General features: G+C 35.3%; 1 protein-coding gene across 4 annotated transcripts in view; it reads left to right on the top strand.

Moving 5' to 3' along the window:
- LOC131436539 (peroxidasin) overlaps nucleotides 1-19,917 on the top strand; it is a 416,998-nt gene that overhangs the window by 157,517 nt on the left and 239,564 nt on the right. For all 4 annotated transcript variants that reach the window (XM_058605296.1, XM_058605295.1, XM_058605297.1 and 1 more), the window contains one exon: nucleotides 18,469-18,684. In XM_058605296.1, the coding sequence (XP_058461279.1) occupies nucleotides 18,469-18,684 (216 nt within the window). The remainder of the gene's footprint in view (nucleotides 1-18,468; nucleotides 18,685-19,917) is intronic.

Here is a 19,917-nt window from a genome sequence, read left to right as displayed (position 1 = left end):
CCGAGAGGATTTAGAGATCTTACAAAAGCGACACCATTCTGCACTCCCGGAAGAATGCAGAACGATTCGCAGTATGTACGAGCAGAAGTAAACTCGTTACCCAATAAAGGATGCCAAACAACCTGCTAAACCCTATTTTAGGTGAATACAGAAAGGACTTATTCACTCCAAGAAGAACAATGAACCCTTCTGACTATAGCTCCTTATCACATTGGGTGAGAAACGAGAGAATATCCTTTTTCCAAGAACGAACGTTGTGCCTTATCCAACTAGTTGAAAGTGGTAAAGCTGGTTCCGGACCAACGAAATCATTCGTTGCACCAGCTCTAGCCAACTCATCATTGCCGATTGTATTCCACACAGAATCGCGTAGATTTCTGCTTCGAACACAGTACAGTATTTACCAAGTGAATTAGACTGCTCTAGCCTAATTTCACGACAGTAGACACCAGTACCAGCACGACCATTCAACAGAGAACCGTCCGTATAACAAACTATGTGTTCATCAAGTTGTCGTTCCAAATAACCAGGCAACCATTCCTCACGAAGAGAATAGCTCACATTGAATGTTTTGAAAGGAAAACAGTATGTGAAAGTTAGGTCACTAGGAGCGAGTAGATACTCATCCCAGGTAACCATTTGAGACCACAAGCGAGTGTAGCTAGTAGCATAGTCTAAAGAGTTACTGTTCCAAAGCCCTGTAACCTTAAGACGGTATGCACAAGATAATGCTTCTTGTTTCAGGAACACGTGTAGTGGTTTAATGCACAGTAGCGCCTCTAGAGCAGCAGTAGGAGTTGTCGTGAATGCTCCTGTCATCGCTATTAGGACCATCCTTTGGAGATGATTTAGCATTGACTAAACTGTCGCAACTTCTCCTTTCTACCCCCATACAAGACATCCGAACGCTAAAATTGGTCTAACGATGGTTGTGTAGATCCAATGAATGTATCTGGGTTTGAGTCGCCATGACTGAAGTCAATGTGAGCAGACCAATTCAGTTTTGAACCAAGAATAACCCCGACGTACTTAACTTGATCAACCACAGTGATCTCTGAACCGAAGAACTGTAACGGACGAGCTCCTGTAATTATCCTACGATAAGTGAAAAGCACCATTGATGTTTTGCCCGGATTTACAGATAATCCAACCTGACAACACCATTACTCAACAGATCGCAGGGCTTGCTGCATTAAATAAAAGAAAATGGTAATGCTTATACCGGTCATCAATATATTATAATGGTCGGCAAAACCATAAGTCGGAAATCCAAAGGTACGTAACATCCTTTATAGTGTTCCAGTATACCAGGGTCGTTTTTACAGTGGGGCAGTGTGAGCACATTCCCCCCCGAACCCAATGAACAAAACAAAAATTTTTCCCGCGATTCTCTTCAAATTTATTTCGTGAACTTTTCGGTATAACTTCAGTTTTGACATATAAACAAAGCAAATGGCGTTTACACTCTAAAATAATCCCCACTACTTTATGATCAGTAACGCATCCAATGTTTATAGCGGACCATACACGATAATTAAAAATGTCATTACTAAAATATAATGTCATTTGAATGAACGTGTAAGGTGCAGTAATGACGAGTTCTCCATGCAAATTAGGAATATCATTACTTAGTGATCATGCCATTAATAATTCTCGTATAAAGGCCGCTTATGACTACTCTTCGATACTTTCCTTATATGATATTTCGACGACAAAAGGGCCTAACTACAAATGGCAGTTTCTCTTTGCTTACATTTTCTTTCATGATATACCGGATTGATTTCATATTTGACACCTTACTCTTCGAAAAAAATTTAAGTTAAAAATACATGCGCTCGATTTATATTGGAAACTTTCAAGAAGTTGCAGTAATGTCTCCGTAATAATCAAAAAAGAAAGTAAACAGAGAGAGACTCTCATTTGCAGTTAGGCCCTTTTGTCGCGGGACTGTCGATTTAACGATTCCTATTCGAATGCCATCCAGGTGAGAAATGTTCCTGAGTTACAGTTTATTAGTTTTCAGTCACGTCAGCTTTGTTAGCTGACCCTATCTATGATAAATTACAGTCATTGTAACACTCAACGAAAGCGAATTAACATTGCAGCCTTCATAGATCATCATGAACACTGTCAACCAGCCGAACTGCACCCTTTTCTGTAGCAAAGTGAAACTCACCTTGTACTAAACGGAGCTGTTTTGTAACATCAATTCAGCCACTGCCAGATAGAGTGTGATAATATTATGCAATTCACACACATTTTAATGTCTGCTCACTGGTGTGTAAGAACGGATATGAAAGGGCTCTTCAATCATCCTTCGCTTGAGGACTTGATCTATGAGGGGACTGTGGCCCCGAACCGTTTGTCATCGTTGTCTCTTTCGTGCGGATCTCAGCTCAGTTAAATTAGTTAGTACCTATAGTGTAGGTACGCTAGCCCGGCTGTCTCCACCGAATGATATCGTCAAGTTTCCAGATGAGCTGAATAGATAAATATGAACCATATTCTGCTGAACGCGACATCTGCCGTGCCCACACGGACTCTCGGAACGAGCAGCTCAGCAACCGTCTGCTGCTACATGAAACGATTTAGACACTGGGCCAGAGTCAGCTGATTTCAATGGGCTATGCTCAGCTTTGTTCCGAAAGTTACTTGTAAGGTGGGAAAACTTAATTTAGAGCTGCATAAATAATTAACTTATCACTTCTAATGTGGAGAGCAAATTTCTGTTCTTCTGTAGTCAGAATGAAAAAAAAAACGGCTGGCAGAAGCCTTTCATGATGCGGTGAAAGAGGATTATATAATTCATCATCCAAAAGGTTCTACTTTCCAGGAACCTGAAGGTGTTTTGGGAAACTGATGATGAGCGAAAATTGGTTGGCTGGTGCTTTTATACTTCATCATTTAGCTTGAGTCAGGTTTTTTATTGTGAGATTTAGCTTCTGCTGGATTTTTTCAGTAAATCAACAATAATTTAATACGTATGAAGGATCTAATGAATGGCGACATCATTTGATTTGATTTTACTACTAGTTGTGTGAAGTTTTAAGTTACTTAACTTTTCGGTTCAATGACAATCTACTACTGCAGAACCATTATTGTCATACGACCCTAGCCGGCGCACAGTGGGGAAAAACGATCAAAAACGCGACTTTGCTCAATAATTTTATAAAAACCTAAGCAAATATTTTCAAAGTTAGTATTTCTTATGCAAATTGATCCGTAGAATCGATTTATGATAGTTAGAAGATCCGAAAAATTCACTATCATGCCCGTTTTGCTCCAATCCCTCTTTTTTCTGACTTTACTTCGAAAACTAACTGTGAAACTCAGGAAAAATTTGACCAATCAGAAGGTATTCCTGATATGCTCATAAGCTATATTAATGGATTGTTTTTAATAAGATTGACCATAAAAAACTATATTATGTTTTACCCCCAATCATCTTCTTCCATGAATTTACAGAAAAAATAGTTCTACTGATCGGTGTTTAGACCAATATTGGTTAAACAAGACAGTTCTATGTTTCGCATATAAACTCAAATAATAATTAACACGAAGTCTCCATAATCGCATGCGTAATGCTACATCGTTTTACCCCAATTTTCCCACAAATATAATTTTATGTTGAATTCAGATTTACAATCCCGAAGCAGATCCAATATGACCTACCAATATTGGTTCATATCACGTACAAAACATCTGTAATTCAATCAAACACAATGCGAATGACAGTACTAGCCTGTTTAACCCGTTTTACCCCAATTTATTTCATCAGTCGTTTTTCTGGTTAAGCGTTCTTCTGCATACCGTAAGCAGGCTGATTGCGGTTGATGAAAATCGATTGATATTACGAAGAAAGCCCTAAAAATAAAATTACAGATGGATTCAATGGCCGCATGAATCTTGTTATACCGTTTTACCCCAGTTTATCCTTTAACTGAGTCGTAAGATTCTGCTCCACATTTGGAAAATAGTTCGTAATATAAATCGATTTTCATCAACCACAATCAGCCTGTTTAGGGTATGCAGAAAAACTTTTAACCAGAAATACGACTTATGAAATAAATTGAGGTAAAACGGTATAACAAGATTCGTGCGGTCATTGAATTCATTTGTAATCCTATTTTTAGGGCTTTCTTCGTAATATCAATAAATTTTCATCAACCGCAATCATCCTGCTTTCGGTATGCGAAAGAAAGTTTAACCAGAAAGACGACTTATGAAATAAATTGGGGTAAAACGGTATAACAAGATTCGTGCGGTCATTGAATTCATTTGTAATCCTATTTTTAGGGCTTTCTTCGTAATATCAATCGATTTTCATCAACCGCAATCATCCTGCTTTCGGTATGCGAAAGAAAGTTTAACCAGAAATACGACTTATGAAATAAATTGGGGTAAAACGGTATAATAAGATTCGTGCGGTCATTGAATACATTTGTAATCCTATTTTGAGGGCTTTCTTCGTAATATCAATAAATTTTCATCAACCGCAATCATCCTGCTATCGGTATGCGAAAGAAAGTTTAACCAGAAATACGACTTATGATATAAATTGGGGTAAAACGGGGTAAACAGGCTAGTACTGTCATTCGCATTGTGTTTAATTGGATCACAGATGTTTTGCACGTAATATGAACCAATATTGATAGATCGTATTGGATCTGCTTTTGGATTGTAGATCATATTTCAACTGAGTATTATTACTAGAATTGAAATGGGGTAAAACGGTACAATGATTTTTCTGTTGTCAATAAAACTATTTGCAATCGATTTGTTAGACTTTTTTACATCGGAAACACTCTATTCGCTCTTCTGCAAGTTCTTCGGTTTCATGTTATATAGTTAAGCTTGAATACAATGCAGTATAAAGTGGGTACTTGGGGTAAAATGAACATGATAGCGTTTCGTGCGGTCCTTCTAAATACATGAAATCGATTTTACTGACCATTTTACACCAAAAAAGTGCTTTGTGGTCAGCTGTGTCATGCCTCCAAAAAAATCGTCGTGTTTTTGGTCTATTTTTCCCCACTGTGCGGCGGTTCAACGGAGCGAACTAGCCGAAACTAGATCTTGTTCCCGAAATGACTAATTTAGCAAATGGATTTTGAAAACTTCCTACCATAGAGAGTAGTCGTTTACAATTCCATTGTGTCATGAATAGTTGGTAGGTCGGAACCGCAACGAAAACGAATGAATAAGTTATGCCCACGTTGAATGTAGTTTTCCGGGGAAGAGTAAAGTTTTCTTCTGAACACATATCGTCGTTGTCGTGGTTCCGCACCCAGCAACGAGCAAAAGACAACCACTTCCGGGAGGATGCCACTGCCGCTCCGTCGCATTCATGAGGTCCTGTTGCAAACTTAAGAAATATTTATATGTGCATATAAATAACTTTCGGTAGAAAAGGTGGCTTACAATCAAAGATGCAACTTTTGCTTCATCCAAAGGCCAAGATAGTTTTAATATGAAAAGATATGCAAAGATAGTAGTAATATGCGACTAAGATGGGTAGTAAACAAACCGCAGCCGATGCTGGTGGGGGAATCTTTCAGGAAAATATGCCAATAGTGCTCCGAACGATGGAAAGGGGTGAAAGTTTTGTCGAAACTTAATTCACATTTGGCTTCTGCTCTCGGAAGTTCCAGCGGAACGCAATAGCTTTGGAATATGAAAACTGGTAGTCCGTGAAAGAAAGTTTTCCTCTTGCCATATCCTTAAAATAAATGCTGTGGAAGTTTGCTCAAGACGGCCTGTGTGAGGGAGTCGGGCAGATACCACACGTTTGTATTGATCTGGTTCCGGAATTGGTTATTAAAATGTGGTATAGTTTCGAGCAGCTCGATCACAAATTTTTGAAGTCGACATTGGACATATTTCTTTTTCAGAAAGTACAAAAATATGAACAAATTTGAGTTACTGCCGGCATATTATTTTGACCCGCAAGAAGTTATTCTGGTTTTTATTTCGCTAAAGCTTGAATTTCAATCTGAATTGTTTGACTAATTTTTGTACTTATTATAATGAACTAGTGGACCACTGCACACTTCGTAGCGCAATAATATTTGATTGGATGTAGAAAATCAAAACTGCTTATCAATTTTAATGATTATTGAAGAAAAATGTCACTATAATGCTCTATGATTGTGGCCCCAACCTTTTTATATCGCGGACAACAGGAAAAAATATATAAAACCCGATGGTTTCCCGAAACGCGAACTGGCAGCGCAGAATTTACCATCAGAAAAAAACTAAATTCACGCTACAGACTCATAACGATTATTGACGGTAACAGAAAAGAGAAACGGATGAGAAAATGACGCTCAAATTAATACGACACATCAGTGGACATCATTGGAATGCGAGGAATGAAAACTTTTTCTTCTTCTAATTTGCCATTCAGAATTGCTGCCTCGACACCATTGCGATTACCTTTTGAACTTTAAACTTTTTTTCTGTACTTGTTCCTCAATTTTCTGCACTTTATGTACTTTGTGTGCTTGTTTCTGTAACTTGTGTGTTTGTTCCTGTACTTTCTGTGCTTGTTTCAAAATTAGTTCCTGAACTTTTTATGCCTGACTCAGTATTTTCTGTATTTGGTCCTGTAACTTTTGAACTTATATCTGCACCATGTGCACATTCTGCACCCTTTTCTGCACTCTCTGCATTTGTGCCAGTACTTCCTGTACTTGTTTCTCTCATTTCTGTACTTGGTTTTGTACTTTCTGCACTTATTCCTGTATCTACTTTATTTTTCCTGAACTTACCTTATGTACTTGTACCTCTTATTTCTGTACCTGTAGCTGTCCCGATGAACTTCTCACAGCTCAAATATTATCTTTGGATGGGAATTATTTCGAATACTCTAAAGTCAGAATAATAGAACGACCCTCATGATTGTTCTGGAGGAGTGAAATAGAATAGTATTTTTCTCGCACAGTGATAAGTATCATTCTTCATGTTCCGTAAAAATGAATCAACTGACAATTGTTGGTGATGACCCAAGCAAAATACAACCAAAATCAGTTTGACAGTTTATGAGCAAGAGAGTGAATCGTTCGAACAGGTAAAATATGTCGATGAGTTCCAAATTCTCGGTTCCATCGATGTAATTTAATAACAGGAGGCAAACGGGATGATTCGAGTAGATGGGACGAAACTGTTCATAGTTAATAATTTGAAATTTTGCAAATAATTTGAAATTTCGGAATACTCAGGGTTGATATAAGTCGAATCGCGTTTACGCCAATTGAAGACGTTCGGACTCAAATGAATAAGTGAACTTGCAATTTGAAGCAATTGACGAAATTTGGAGGTCGTTTCGAGAAAAATTTACATAAAATCCCGTCCAAAAAATCCTTCAATGGTATAGCACGGGAAATGCTTATGAAAAATTTAAGCCGAAAAAAATAGAAAACATCTTTAAAATTCGAATGGAATCGTTACAAAAAGTAGAGAGCCGAACAGTTTTGGTGTTTGAGTTAACGGTGTTAATTAAAAGTGGCAGCACACCTCAATAACATACTGTTGTCTCTGAATGAAATGTCAGCGCATTGTGACAGCAATAATTATATCTATCGTGAAGAGAGGATTCTCATCTTTGGAGTTTTAGGAAGAACGAATCATAAAAAAACATTAATCACTTTCTTTTCTTATAGTCGTTCTATAATTAGACTTGACGGCATTGAACCCAAATTTATATATCGGAAAATGGAAACCTGTATGCTGTTCATTTGGCGCCCTTACTTAATTGAACATGTAATTCGAAACAAAGAAACACGTGAGTCAAGTATTTGCACAAATCAGTTCGTTTGGCGCCAAAAATTTTTATTAATAATCTAGTATTCAAATTTTGCTATACAGTCAGCTAGCATTTCACAACTCCATACACGCCAAACAATCATCGGAGATCTAGCATGCATTGAGCGGAAAATTTTCAATTCCAAATGAACCAATTTTCTAGTTTTTCTCTATTTTCCCGAAGGATTTTCTTATATACTATAGCCTAAAACCTTCGCATAAACGTCACCTTTCAAACAAAAAAAATCATTTGTAGATCGGTCTACGCATACCAGAGAACATTAGCAACACACACTTTTACCGCTATTATTTTATATAGGGGAAGATGGGGTAAAACGCTCCCCTGCACCTTTTACTTATCTCAAAAAAATGCACCTTTTGCTTTTCTCAAAACGTACCAATTTTTTTCACTGAATTTTTAATGAAACTGAAAGTCCGACATAACAACAGATTACAATAAAATTTTGATAGCGATGGTTCAATCATATCGGAAAAAATTATAAAAAACCAATTATGTCTCTGTCGTCTCATATTTTTGGGGGCAAAATGGCCCGAATTGTGTGAGGCAAAATGCTCAAGTTGTCGCTTACAAAAATTATCCATAAGTTATCAATTTAATGAATAATAGTGAGCAATCTTCCACCTGGCAAATATTTTGTCAACGAAAAGTCTAAAGCTTTCTTTAAATAAGAAGAAAAAGCTTTATGAGGGTGCATATTGCCCTGTGGTTGTCATGAGCTTTAATCCGTTGTTTTGATGGATGTTTACCCGTTGTTTAAGATCATCCTCCCTCTATGTTCAGATAATCGTCACTTCGCGTAATTTAAAATATATATTTTACATGTTTTCCACGATCGGGCGTCATGCCCCGCAAATATTTCAATAGAAACTTTTTAAGGGTTTTGGAAAATAAGATATTTTATGTATTTTGCAATGCATTCAGCGAGTATTTGTACGTAATTTGAGAAATAATGAATACGGAAGATAGTCATACATGGAACTCTTCCGTGTTATTCTCTATAGTTATGATATAGCAACATTTCCCCTTAGGTTTTACTCCATCTACCCCTATATATATATTTATATATATATATATATATATATATATATATATATATATATATATATATATATATATATATATATATATATATATATATATATATATATATATATATATATATATATATATATATATATATATATATATATATATATATATATATATATATATATATATATATATATATATATATATTTCATTAGGGGTTGGGGTCCAATAGAAGATTGATAGTACCTATTATCTTTCTCTGGACAGGAACAGCCTAGAGACCACGTGAAATCCGGTCGAAAAAATTGTAGCACAATTCCAGAAATTAGCACCAGAAAATGAGGCTTAAGGTGAAATGTAGCGGAATGCGAAAATCGCGTTTTTGATCAATTATTCAAAAACTAGACCTATTATCGAAAAACCAAAAACACTTAAGTTTTCGAAATATTCTCAGAATTTTGAAATTTTGCTTTGCCGAGCCGTAATTGGTTTTTGAAATGTATAAACGGTTACTGTTCCGTTCCACGGGGATGATTTTAGAACTGAAAAGTAGTGTTTGTAGCAGAATTTCACAAAGAATCTGAAAATGCAACTCAAAATTATAAAATTTGAGCTAAAACAACCGAAATTTGAAAAAGTTTACATAAACATTTCCGCATTTTTTTTTATTGCTTGCGCGCTGCTGTTTCGTATTGAGGTGGTGTGAGAAATGCACGGTGGACTCGGTGGCATTATATCGTGAGCAAAAATTACATGTAAAATTATGACGCGAATTTATGCAGCATTGCGTTTTGTGATGCAATAAAAACGAGTTGAATACAATAAAATGGGTATTGTAAGAAATTGTTTATTTTCTAAGTAACTGTCATTTATAATGCTAATAATGTCCAATTCTGTTGAGTTCACTGCATTGATGTTGCTGAAGCAATAAAGCCTGGCTGTGTGATATCGTATAAGAGGTATTATTTTAGATTGTAGTAATTTTTATAGCAAAACTATAACTTCATCATTGACAAGCTACTGAATGAAATACAAACCAAGTATTATCGTGATACAAACAATGTGATAAACATTGAAAAACAACAGGCATATACATGGTTAGCAAGTTGGTCAATACATATACATATAATCTCATGTTGTCATTCATAATTACTCATGATTTATAGCTCTAGTGTAAGAGTAATCACTTACAATAACGATTGAGTTAGCATATATTCAAAGTGTGAAGGATTCAAAAATCCATTACGTCCAGTCTTTTTTACAAGCCAATATAACGAGAGGCAAGTCCACTGCGCTCAATCATTGAAAAAAGTTCTTGTTTCTATGTGTCCGTTTTTCTTGGTACGCTTTGTGCGACGGTTCGTTCAACTGAAGCGGATAAAATTTTGCGCGCATTTTATGACGCTACATTTCACCTTACTGAGGCCACTAGGTTGCGATAAACTACGTGGTTTACTCTGCGTATTACGTTTTCCTCAATGCTCTCTCGCAAATGTGCAAAGTAACTCTCAAAACAAGAACAAATTGAAATCTTTTTTACCTTTTTTTATATATATAAAAAATAGGTATAGAATTCGCTCAAACTTTCGAAAAATTTTCCGAGGCCCGGAGGGCCGAATGTCATATACCAATCGATTCAGCTCGACGAACTGAGCAAATGTCTGTGTGTGTGTGTGTGTGTGTGTGTGTGTGTGTGTGTGTGTGTGTGTGTGTGTGTGTGTGTGTGTGTGTGTGTGTGTGTGTGTATGTGTGTGTGTCTGTATGTGTGTTGTCAACTAAGAGGTCGAGATCTCAGAGATGGCTGGACCGATTTTGATCAAACTAGTCGCAAATGAAAGGTCTCCCCGTCACCCAGAACGCTATTGAATGGTTTTGAGATCGGATGTTTACTTTTTGAGTTATACGAAGTTTTATGTCAAAATTTTCAGTTTTTTGACAGTATCTGTCACAATTGACCTTGAAAACAGAATATGTTTTCAGACTTAGATTCCGCACGGTAATAGCTATCCAACAAGCCATAGATTGTTGAAATCCGTCCATTTTTAACGGAGATATCGAATTTTTTGTGTAAGCGACTTTTCCCCCATATTCCAGCAGTAGAAGTTCTGAGCGCTGTATGGCAAAGAAAGGCTTGGGAGCAACGTAAATCACGATTTTTTATACTGTTACATACAATAGTTTCTAAGTACCAAAAAGACTGTGAACAGCATTATTTTTCATGACATTTTGCCTCGGACCAATTTTAGCACGATTCGTTTTTGGCAACATAATCGTTCGAATATGACATATTGGAAAGATGGCAGTACTTCCGAATTCTGAACAATTTCATAATTATATTGATTTAAACTGCTTACAGCAATAAATGCTGGAAGAACAAAACACCCATATACCATTTGAATCAGTTCGTCGAGATCAGCAAATGCGTATGTGACAAATAATTTCACTCAATTTTTTACCTTATTTTCGAAGATGACTCAACCGTTTTCTACAAACTCAGATTCATATGAAAATTCGTATGCTCCTAAACAAGGTTCCTGAATTATGTTTGGATCCTACTTCTGGTTCCGGAACTACATGATGATATGTGAAACGAAATTAAAATTGTGTAACTTATTTTCCTCGTAGATGGCTGAACCGATCTAAGATTCAAATGATATCTAAGAATCATCTAAGATTTGCTGATTTGAATAGTCGACAACCAAATAAACTTATTTCAGTATTAGTGGTATTCAGTTTTCGATTCGGAAGGCACCCAACAATTTAACTCGTACTACGATTTCTCAAAGATGTCTATACTGATTTTTAAACATATTGAAACAAATGTAAACTAATCAGATGAATTTGTCTGACTTCGGCTACAGCGATTTTCGAATTCCGGCTCCAGTATCGAATCGTTTCTCAAAGCTCAATCGTTTTCTCAAATAAAGCCAAATCGAATTCCAGAAAAAAATTCAAATTAAAATAAACTTATAGTCCCACAAAAATTAATTAATTTTATTCAATGCTGATTTCCGATTCTGGAATTACAGGAGGATGAATTTTTAAAATTCAAACCGATATAGAAGATGATAATCCCGAAAAGCTTGAAAGTTGGACTCAAAACTATTGCAATTTATTCGTCATATGGCCATACGAATCGGTTTGGTTTATGCTAGTTCCTGAATACCGGCTCTGGAAGTACCTTAAATTACCGTAAATTCTAAAGTGGAACTCACTTCGACATATCATGAAAAGTTTAATCGATTGTAACCTTTTTAGATAGAGTAATGAGTAATTAAAATGTCAAATTGCAGCTTAAAACGACGGTCATTAAAATAATGTCATGAAAACCGATGAATATTCATGAAAAAAACACATGCGGATTGATAAAAAAAGGTATCATCTCACTGATAGGTGGATTAAGCACGTTTTCTAATAAATATTTATTGAGATATGAGTTAAATATCGATTGTTAAGATTTAGATTGCGTGTTCAGCCACAAAAGGTGTCTTTTCAGCCCTATTATATACATGATTTGGTTATTACCATTGAGACATCATTTGCTTCCGCAATTATGTAATTATTGTGTAGGGAAAATTGTAAATCCACTTGAAATGTGTAGTGGGAAAAAGGAACTCATACACTAACTTACTAACTAATACAAAGAACGAATCTATTCAATTGAAGATTGCAGCGATTTTTATCGGAATTTGCTTATAATATTATGTGACATTACATCTAATGGTATGGCTATCAGACTTGTGTCGTCACAGAATAGCGATTTCTGACAACCAACGGGTAAATTTGGAAGATCAGAAGTGAAAATATTATACAAGATTGGAGCTACGCTCGAACCCTGCGGAACACCGGCTCGTACGGGTAGCAATTCAGATTTACAATTCTGATAGCTAACCTGAAGAGTACGATCAGTTAAATAATTTTGAATTATTTTGATCAAATAAATAGGAAACTGGAAATCAGACATTTTTGCTATTAAACCTTTGTGCCAAACACGGTCGAATGCTTTTTCTATGTCTAGAAGAGCAACTCCAGTGGATAACCCAGAAGATTTATTGGCTTTTATCATGTTCGTAACTCTTACAAGTTGATGAGTAGTTGAATGTTCACGACGAAATCCAAACTGCTCTGGTAAAAAAATTGAATTCTCATTTATATGAGACATCATTCTCAACAAGATATTTTTTCAAAAAGTTTACTGATAGAAGAAAGTAAGCTAATTGATCGATAACTTGATGTTTCTGCTGGGTTTAAGGATAGGAATTACTTCAGCGTTTTTCCATCTTTTTGGGAAGTAAGCTAAAGAAAAACACTTGTTGAAATTTTTAACCAAGAGTCTCAAGGCAACATCGGGAAGATTTTTAATAAGAATATTAAATATTCCATCATTACCACGAGCCTTTATGTTGTTAAGTTTCCTGATGATTGACTTAATTTCATCAAAATTCGTCTCAATATTGTCATATTGTAACAGCACTTGAGTTGAAATATGACTTTATTTTCGTTCAAATTAAAATTGTGGACACTCTCGAACTGCTGAGCAAGTTTTTGAGCTTTTTCACCATTTGTAAGAAGTATTTGATTCACTTCCTTGAGAGCAGGAATTGGTTTCTGAGGTTTCTAAAGAACTTTAGAAAGTTTCCAGAAAGGCTTAGAATATGGTTCGATTTGTTCAACTTCTTTAACGACATTTTCAATTCGCAAAAGAGTCAATCTATGTTTAATTTCTTTTTGTAAATCCTTAACTATGTTTTTCATAGCAGGATCACGACAACGTTGATATTGTCGTCGACGAACATTCTTCAACCGAATGAGCAGTTGAAGATTGTCATCGATGATAGGAGAATTTAATTTAGTTGGAGCTTTGGGAACCGAAAGATTTTTAGCTTCGATAATGTAATGATTCAAATTATCAATTGCTGTGTCGATGTCCGCAGAATTTTTTAAAATAGTTTCATGATCCACATGATTTTCAATGTGAGATCTGTAGTCCAACCAATTAGCTCTATGATAGTTGAATATAGAACTAATTGGATTAATTAAAGCTTCGTTGGAAAGTCTGAATGTTACAGGAAGATGATCTGAGTCAAAGTCAGCATGTGTAATCGGTTCACTACAAATGTGACTTTGATCCATTAGAACCAGATCAATTGTAGACGGGTTTTTCACGGAAAAGAAACAAGACGGATTACTGGGATAAAGAACTGTAAAGTAACCAGTTGATTATGAAATATTTTACCATTACTGTTATTTTGCCTACAATTCCACTGGACAAGCTTTGCATTTAAGTCCCCTATTACGAAAAATTTCGGTCGATATCTTGTGAGTTTTTGCAAATTGTCTTTAAAGAAATTTAATTGTTCGCCGGCCCATTGGAATGAGACATATGCTCCAGCGATAAAATAAATTTCATGTATGGTTTCAATTTCGATTCCCAAATTTTCAATAACTTTAGTATTTTGATGAACATTTAACAAAGTTGTTCTTGTAGGTAGATCGTTTTATTTTCCGTTATATCGCCTAAATCGACTTCGTTAAATTATGCGAATGGCATTAAAAGAATATTGGTAGGTTGATGTCTACCTGTTACGCTAGTGTAACTGCCTTTAGAAGAAGTTGACGTGTCCGATCTACCTATTAATAAATTGTTTTCATTAGAAGATTAATTGGAAGGTGTACCTGGTTTTTGTTTTACATTCGAAGAAATAAGTGCCTTAGAAGACTTAGGCGTGGCATTTGTATCTTTTTTTTTGATTTCCAGATATGTTCTGTAAATTTAAGGTCGTGGATTTGGCTTGTTGTTGGCTAAGTGAACGAGCGTTTAAAAATTTATCCTTAACAGGACATTTCAAATAATTGGATTTATGATTTCCATCACAATTAGAGCATGAAAATTAATCAGTGGTTTCATTCAATGGAAAACCGCCTATCCGGTTGGACGCAGGCATTTTTGAAGAATATTAATTAACTAGGCTAAATTAGTCTTCGAATAGACTCCTAGTTTGGCTAGGCCTTGATAAAGACAAATCAGACTGATTAGTTCGAAGAATAATTCTTTGGATGGATAGCCTTAAAAAAGGCTGATTAATTTCCTAGTTTTGAAAAAGATTGATTATATTAGAATATAACTCTTTGTATAGCCTTAAGAAAGGTTGACTAATTGTTAGTCTTCAAAAAGACTGTTAGTGATTCTGGTAGCCTTGAAAAAGACTGAAGTCTTGAATCAATGAAACTCTAGGTAGCCAGAATTTTTTTCCAGGAGCAAAGAGCTATTCGCATGTGGTGCGAACGACTGTTCAACACCGACTACACAAATTGAAATCTGATTATGATAGCAAGACGGTTTTGAAAAAAACTTACAAAGCAAAAGTTTATTGAAACTACAAAAATGAAAATATTTAAAGCAACAAATTTTCTAAATGCATTAAAATTGGATTAATTTCAAAAGACGATACAAAAATGCAAAAGTTAATTTCAATTGAAGAATTATTCCTTCATATTCTCCTATTTTATGTTGCAATTTAAAAAATGCTTCGACGTCCTATGGCAGTTGGCCGGAACCACAACCCTGATAATTGAAAAGATTTTTGTCAAGGGGTTTGCATCTTTTACACCACGAATGCTTCTTATTTTTGGTCTTTGGTGTAGAACTACACATCTGGTGTACTTAAATTTGAATCTAAGTTTGTAAAAATCGATGACGCCATCTTTGAGAAAAATTAGTACAAATATTTTTCCATATTTTCACATTTTACTCCATAACTCCGGAACCGGAAATCATATTCAAACAAAGTTCAGAAATTTTATATGGAACTATAAGAAATTTCGTTGAAGGCTAAGTTTGTGAAAATCAGTTCAGCCATTTTCGAGAGAAGTTAGTGCAAAAAAAACGTTGTATACACACAGACATTTTGCGTACTCGACGAACTGAGTCGATTGGTACATGACACTTGAAGCTCCAAGCGCCGGTTCAAAAGACGGTTTTCACAGTGATTTCATACCCTTTCTAGATGAGAAAGGCAAATAGCATATAATGAAAGTTCTTCACTATAAATATTAAAATCAATTATAAAATGAATAACTTTCAGAGCGATTAGTCGGTTACGTCACTTATACCGTGCTATCTCCGATACCAGGAATAACAGTCATTTGATCTTCAAACTTGATCCACAGTTCAATAGTAGCATCCAAATGAACCTAAATTTGTTGAAAACGACTCTGTCTTCTCTGAGAAAATTGAGCTACAAAAAACAACACGATGTGTAGGTTACGTCACTTATAACCATTTTATCTCCGTAACCAGATATGACAGCCATTTGATCTTTGATCTTGGTCAATGGCCCGATAGTAGCTTTTAAACGAGCCTAGTGCGAAATAATTAGCTCAACAACTCTTTTGAAGACAACTTTTCCATAGAACGTTTCATAAAACAGTTAGAACAAAAAAAGTGATTTTTTAGGAGACCCTCTACTTTTACTCGGGAAAATTGATGTAACTCGATCAAAGCTAGAAAGGTGCTTTTATCAGCAAAGTTGCTCAGCATAAAATTTCTTACAACTGTATTGCACAATGAAATCGTTTTCGAGTTCAATTAAGAAAGTTGGATTTCATATTTCAATCTAAAGAAGGACTACCCTAGTAGCTTTTTGCATCAAAAGGAGTGCCATTTGATTACAAACAACTTTTGTGAAGACACCAACTACAAAAAACTAATATTTAATAGTGAAAATATTTTTTTCATGCTGATTTTCCGTTTCGGACCACAGTGCAATGGTTGTAACAAATCGATTGTTAGTTGAGCTGTATGGTATGTTGCACCGTCCTGTTAAAACCAGTAGTTATTCAAACCGTTTTCTCGAACAACTGATATCAAAAAATCAATTCTAATGGCTCGATAACGATCGACATTAACGGTGTTCGTTGCTCATTCACCGTCTTGGTAAAAATGGCAATTTCCGCACAAACACCGCACTAAACTGAAACTTTTTGGTCGTATAGAGGCTGTTCCGCAATTAATTGAGGGTTCTCAGCGGCATAGAACTGACAATTTCGCTTATTAACGCATCCACTTAACGTAAAATGTGACTCGTCTGACATGATGATTTTTGAGAATTCAATTTGTTAATGGACATACTTATTTTGCTGTGCCGGTTCCTGGTACCGACAGCAGCGGTTGAAAACATCAAAATGGATCTCACGTTGATTTCTCAGAAAATTTCAAATGGAAGGTCTTATAGACGAACTTTAAACTAATTGGACTTCCAATTCTGATTTTTTTTGGGATGTGTGATGCAGCAGCATTTTGAAAAAAGAGTTTATATAAGTTTTTATATGAGCGGAATCCTTATAACTAATATATAAATCATTATGGTTTGCAAAACTTTTCCGTAAATTCGAAGCACTCACTCATGCATAGCCAAAAAACTTAACAAAACTAATGCCTCCCTCACTTTATGACCTGATTTTTATGTTTTCATTCAATCTGCGTTGTACTACATCCAATCAGAAAGTGGAACTGCGTTGAAAACAGAACACTCAAATGATGGGGTATTATATTGTTCCATTTCACGGTCCTACCATCTTGATTGGAAGGAGTGTTTTCAGTGCTGATTAAATGATTCATATCGCGAGGAGGAGGTGCTTCAATCAGCTTCCTTTCACTGCCATTTTTTTGTCCTATGGCGTATGGAACAGAGCGTAAGGCATTTTATGCGGTGAAGAAAAGCACCAGTTACAGGATTCAGTTTCCATACATAATAATTTCTGTTCGTATTAGAAGGATAACATATTTGTATCAACGTTACGATTTTCCAGAACGCTTTTTATCGACTGAGTCGAACAAGAAAATAACGAGACTACTCGTAAAAGTACCAACGTCTTTCTTCACCCGTTTGTCACTGACATGCTTAAGTACATATAGAACAATTTAAAATTAGCAACGCTCGTCACATAAGGCAACAGAGTTGTGAATGTAACTAGTGACTAGGTACACAACATCCCGATTACATACTTCAGACTACAGCACGTCAGTCGAATGCAGCCGTGACGAACAAAAATGCATTTATATGGGTACACCAATTGCAATCAAGTCACGTTCTAATTTCGCCGGAGGGACCTTCTTTTACTGGTTATAACCGAAAACGTTCTGCTGCACTCAAGTTGGTTTATTTGGTTCCTTTCCCCATATAGATGTCATAACGGACTGTGTGTGTGTGAAGAATAACTATGGGCACTGTTACGAAAAACGTTTTACCATCAACGGATTGCGATGATGTCGTTCGATTTTCACAAACCTATGGCTTCACTTTTCTGCCAGCACATCAAATATCGGTTTTATGACTTTAACCAGGGCGCTGATAATAAACGAAGCCTGCGATTATCATTAGTCGAAATAGTGTTTTGAAACGAAAATTTAATCAAACTGTAATTGTAATTTGACTAAACTTTAAAACATGGAACTCGAAATATGAACATATTTTTTCATATAAATTTTAAATGCTTTAAAGTTTTTAAATAAAATATTCTATAAACTTATAAAAATATATTAAACGGAAGCAATTTTGCAGTTTCAACTAGCTAAACATTAATCAATGATTTTATTTTCTATCCAATTGCAGAGATCTTCGCTTCAACCGCATTCGAGAGGTACCGTCGGATGCGTTCATCAATCTGGCCCATCTGCATACCGTGTTCTTGAATGAAAACCAAATCTCCCGGATACATCCATTTGCGTTCCGTAGTCTTCCGTCGCTCAAATATTTGTACCTCAATAAGAACAAAATCGCAGATATTGCTCCCAATGCATTCGAGTCGCTGGATCGATTACAGAGCTTGTAAGTAAATTTCCACCTGTTGTAGATATAGGATTTAGAATTTATTTACATGCTGCTACAAGTCATCTACGACACTTGTACATGGTGCCATACAAAGTTTCTGAATATTATTCAAATATGAAATTTCTGAACTTCTTCTTGATCCGACTTCCGGTTTTGGTTAGTGTAAAATTTTTAATTTTATGCAGGCAATTTTTCTTTCAAAGGTTAATTTAAAGAGCAACTCTGTGCTTAAAATTGGTTTTTAAAAATTTTATAATTTGTAGATCTTGCTAGCAGATGATCAAAAAATCTCGATTAAATTATACCGGTTCTCAGTTTCCCTTTTTGGGAAGTATCGGAAATAGGGATCAAAAATTTTGAAATGGGACTGACTTCGATTTCTCAGAAATAGATTGCTACTAACTCGATTCATTCAAAAGAAAGGCCCACCAATACTATAAACATATTCCAAATTTTACCTGGATCCTATTTCTGTTTTTTGGAATCATAAGGTGATAAATGAACCATTGCATAGTGGCTCGAATCAATAAAAACGTGAACATAAATCAGTAGCTGCCAAACCGTTCTTTTAATGCATATAGTTACTTTTAAGATTTTTTTTACAAATATATACCGCGTAATTAGATTCTATTCCTAATTGTTCATGGCCTACTTTGACAAAAAATATAACCATAACTTTTTTTTCTGTAGAGATAGAAATTTTTTTTCTTCTACACAATTTTAGAACTATTGGAAATAATTTACTTTGTCAAATATACCAAAAGTGTAGGTCGCACCGTTTCGGATATACAAAGCGTTTTTATGGTAACCCCCTTAAAATCAGTTTTTTATTCATAACTTGTTTCGAGTTATTTTTCTATCCATACTTTGTTTGAAATAATCGAAGAAAATAAAAAATCCCATATTTTTGTTGAAGGTAGTGCACAGTTTTGTTGTTTCCTGGCAAAGTTATACAACTTTTTTTCCTTTTTTTTACCTAAGATAAAACCTTGCACCGAAGCATATTTTATGCAGCTGATTTTTACAAAATTTATAGGAAAAGATATGCCCAATTCTAAAAATAAAATCTAAGTAAAACTCGATGGAACTTTTTAAGCCTTTGCAAAGTTAGTTCTAGTTATTGAATTATGGCAATCCCCTTAAAACTAGTTTTCTAATCATAACTTGTTTCGAGTTATTTTTTTATGCATACTTTTTTTGGAATAATTGTAGAAAATATACAATCCCATA

This window comes from Malaya genurostris, chromosome 3 (assembly GCF_030247185.1).
Source record: "Malaya genurostris strain Urasoe2022 chromosome 3, Malgen_1.1, whole genome shotgun sequence".
Classification (NCBI taxonomy): domain Eukaryota; kingdom Metazoa; phylum Arthropoda; class Insecta; order Diptera; family Culicidae; genus Malaya; species Malaya genurostris.
This window is presented reverse-complemented; position numbering and strand designations above follow the sequence as displayed.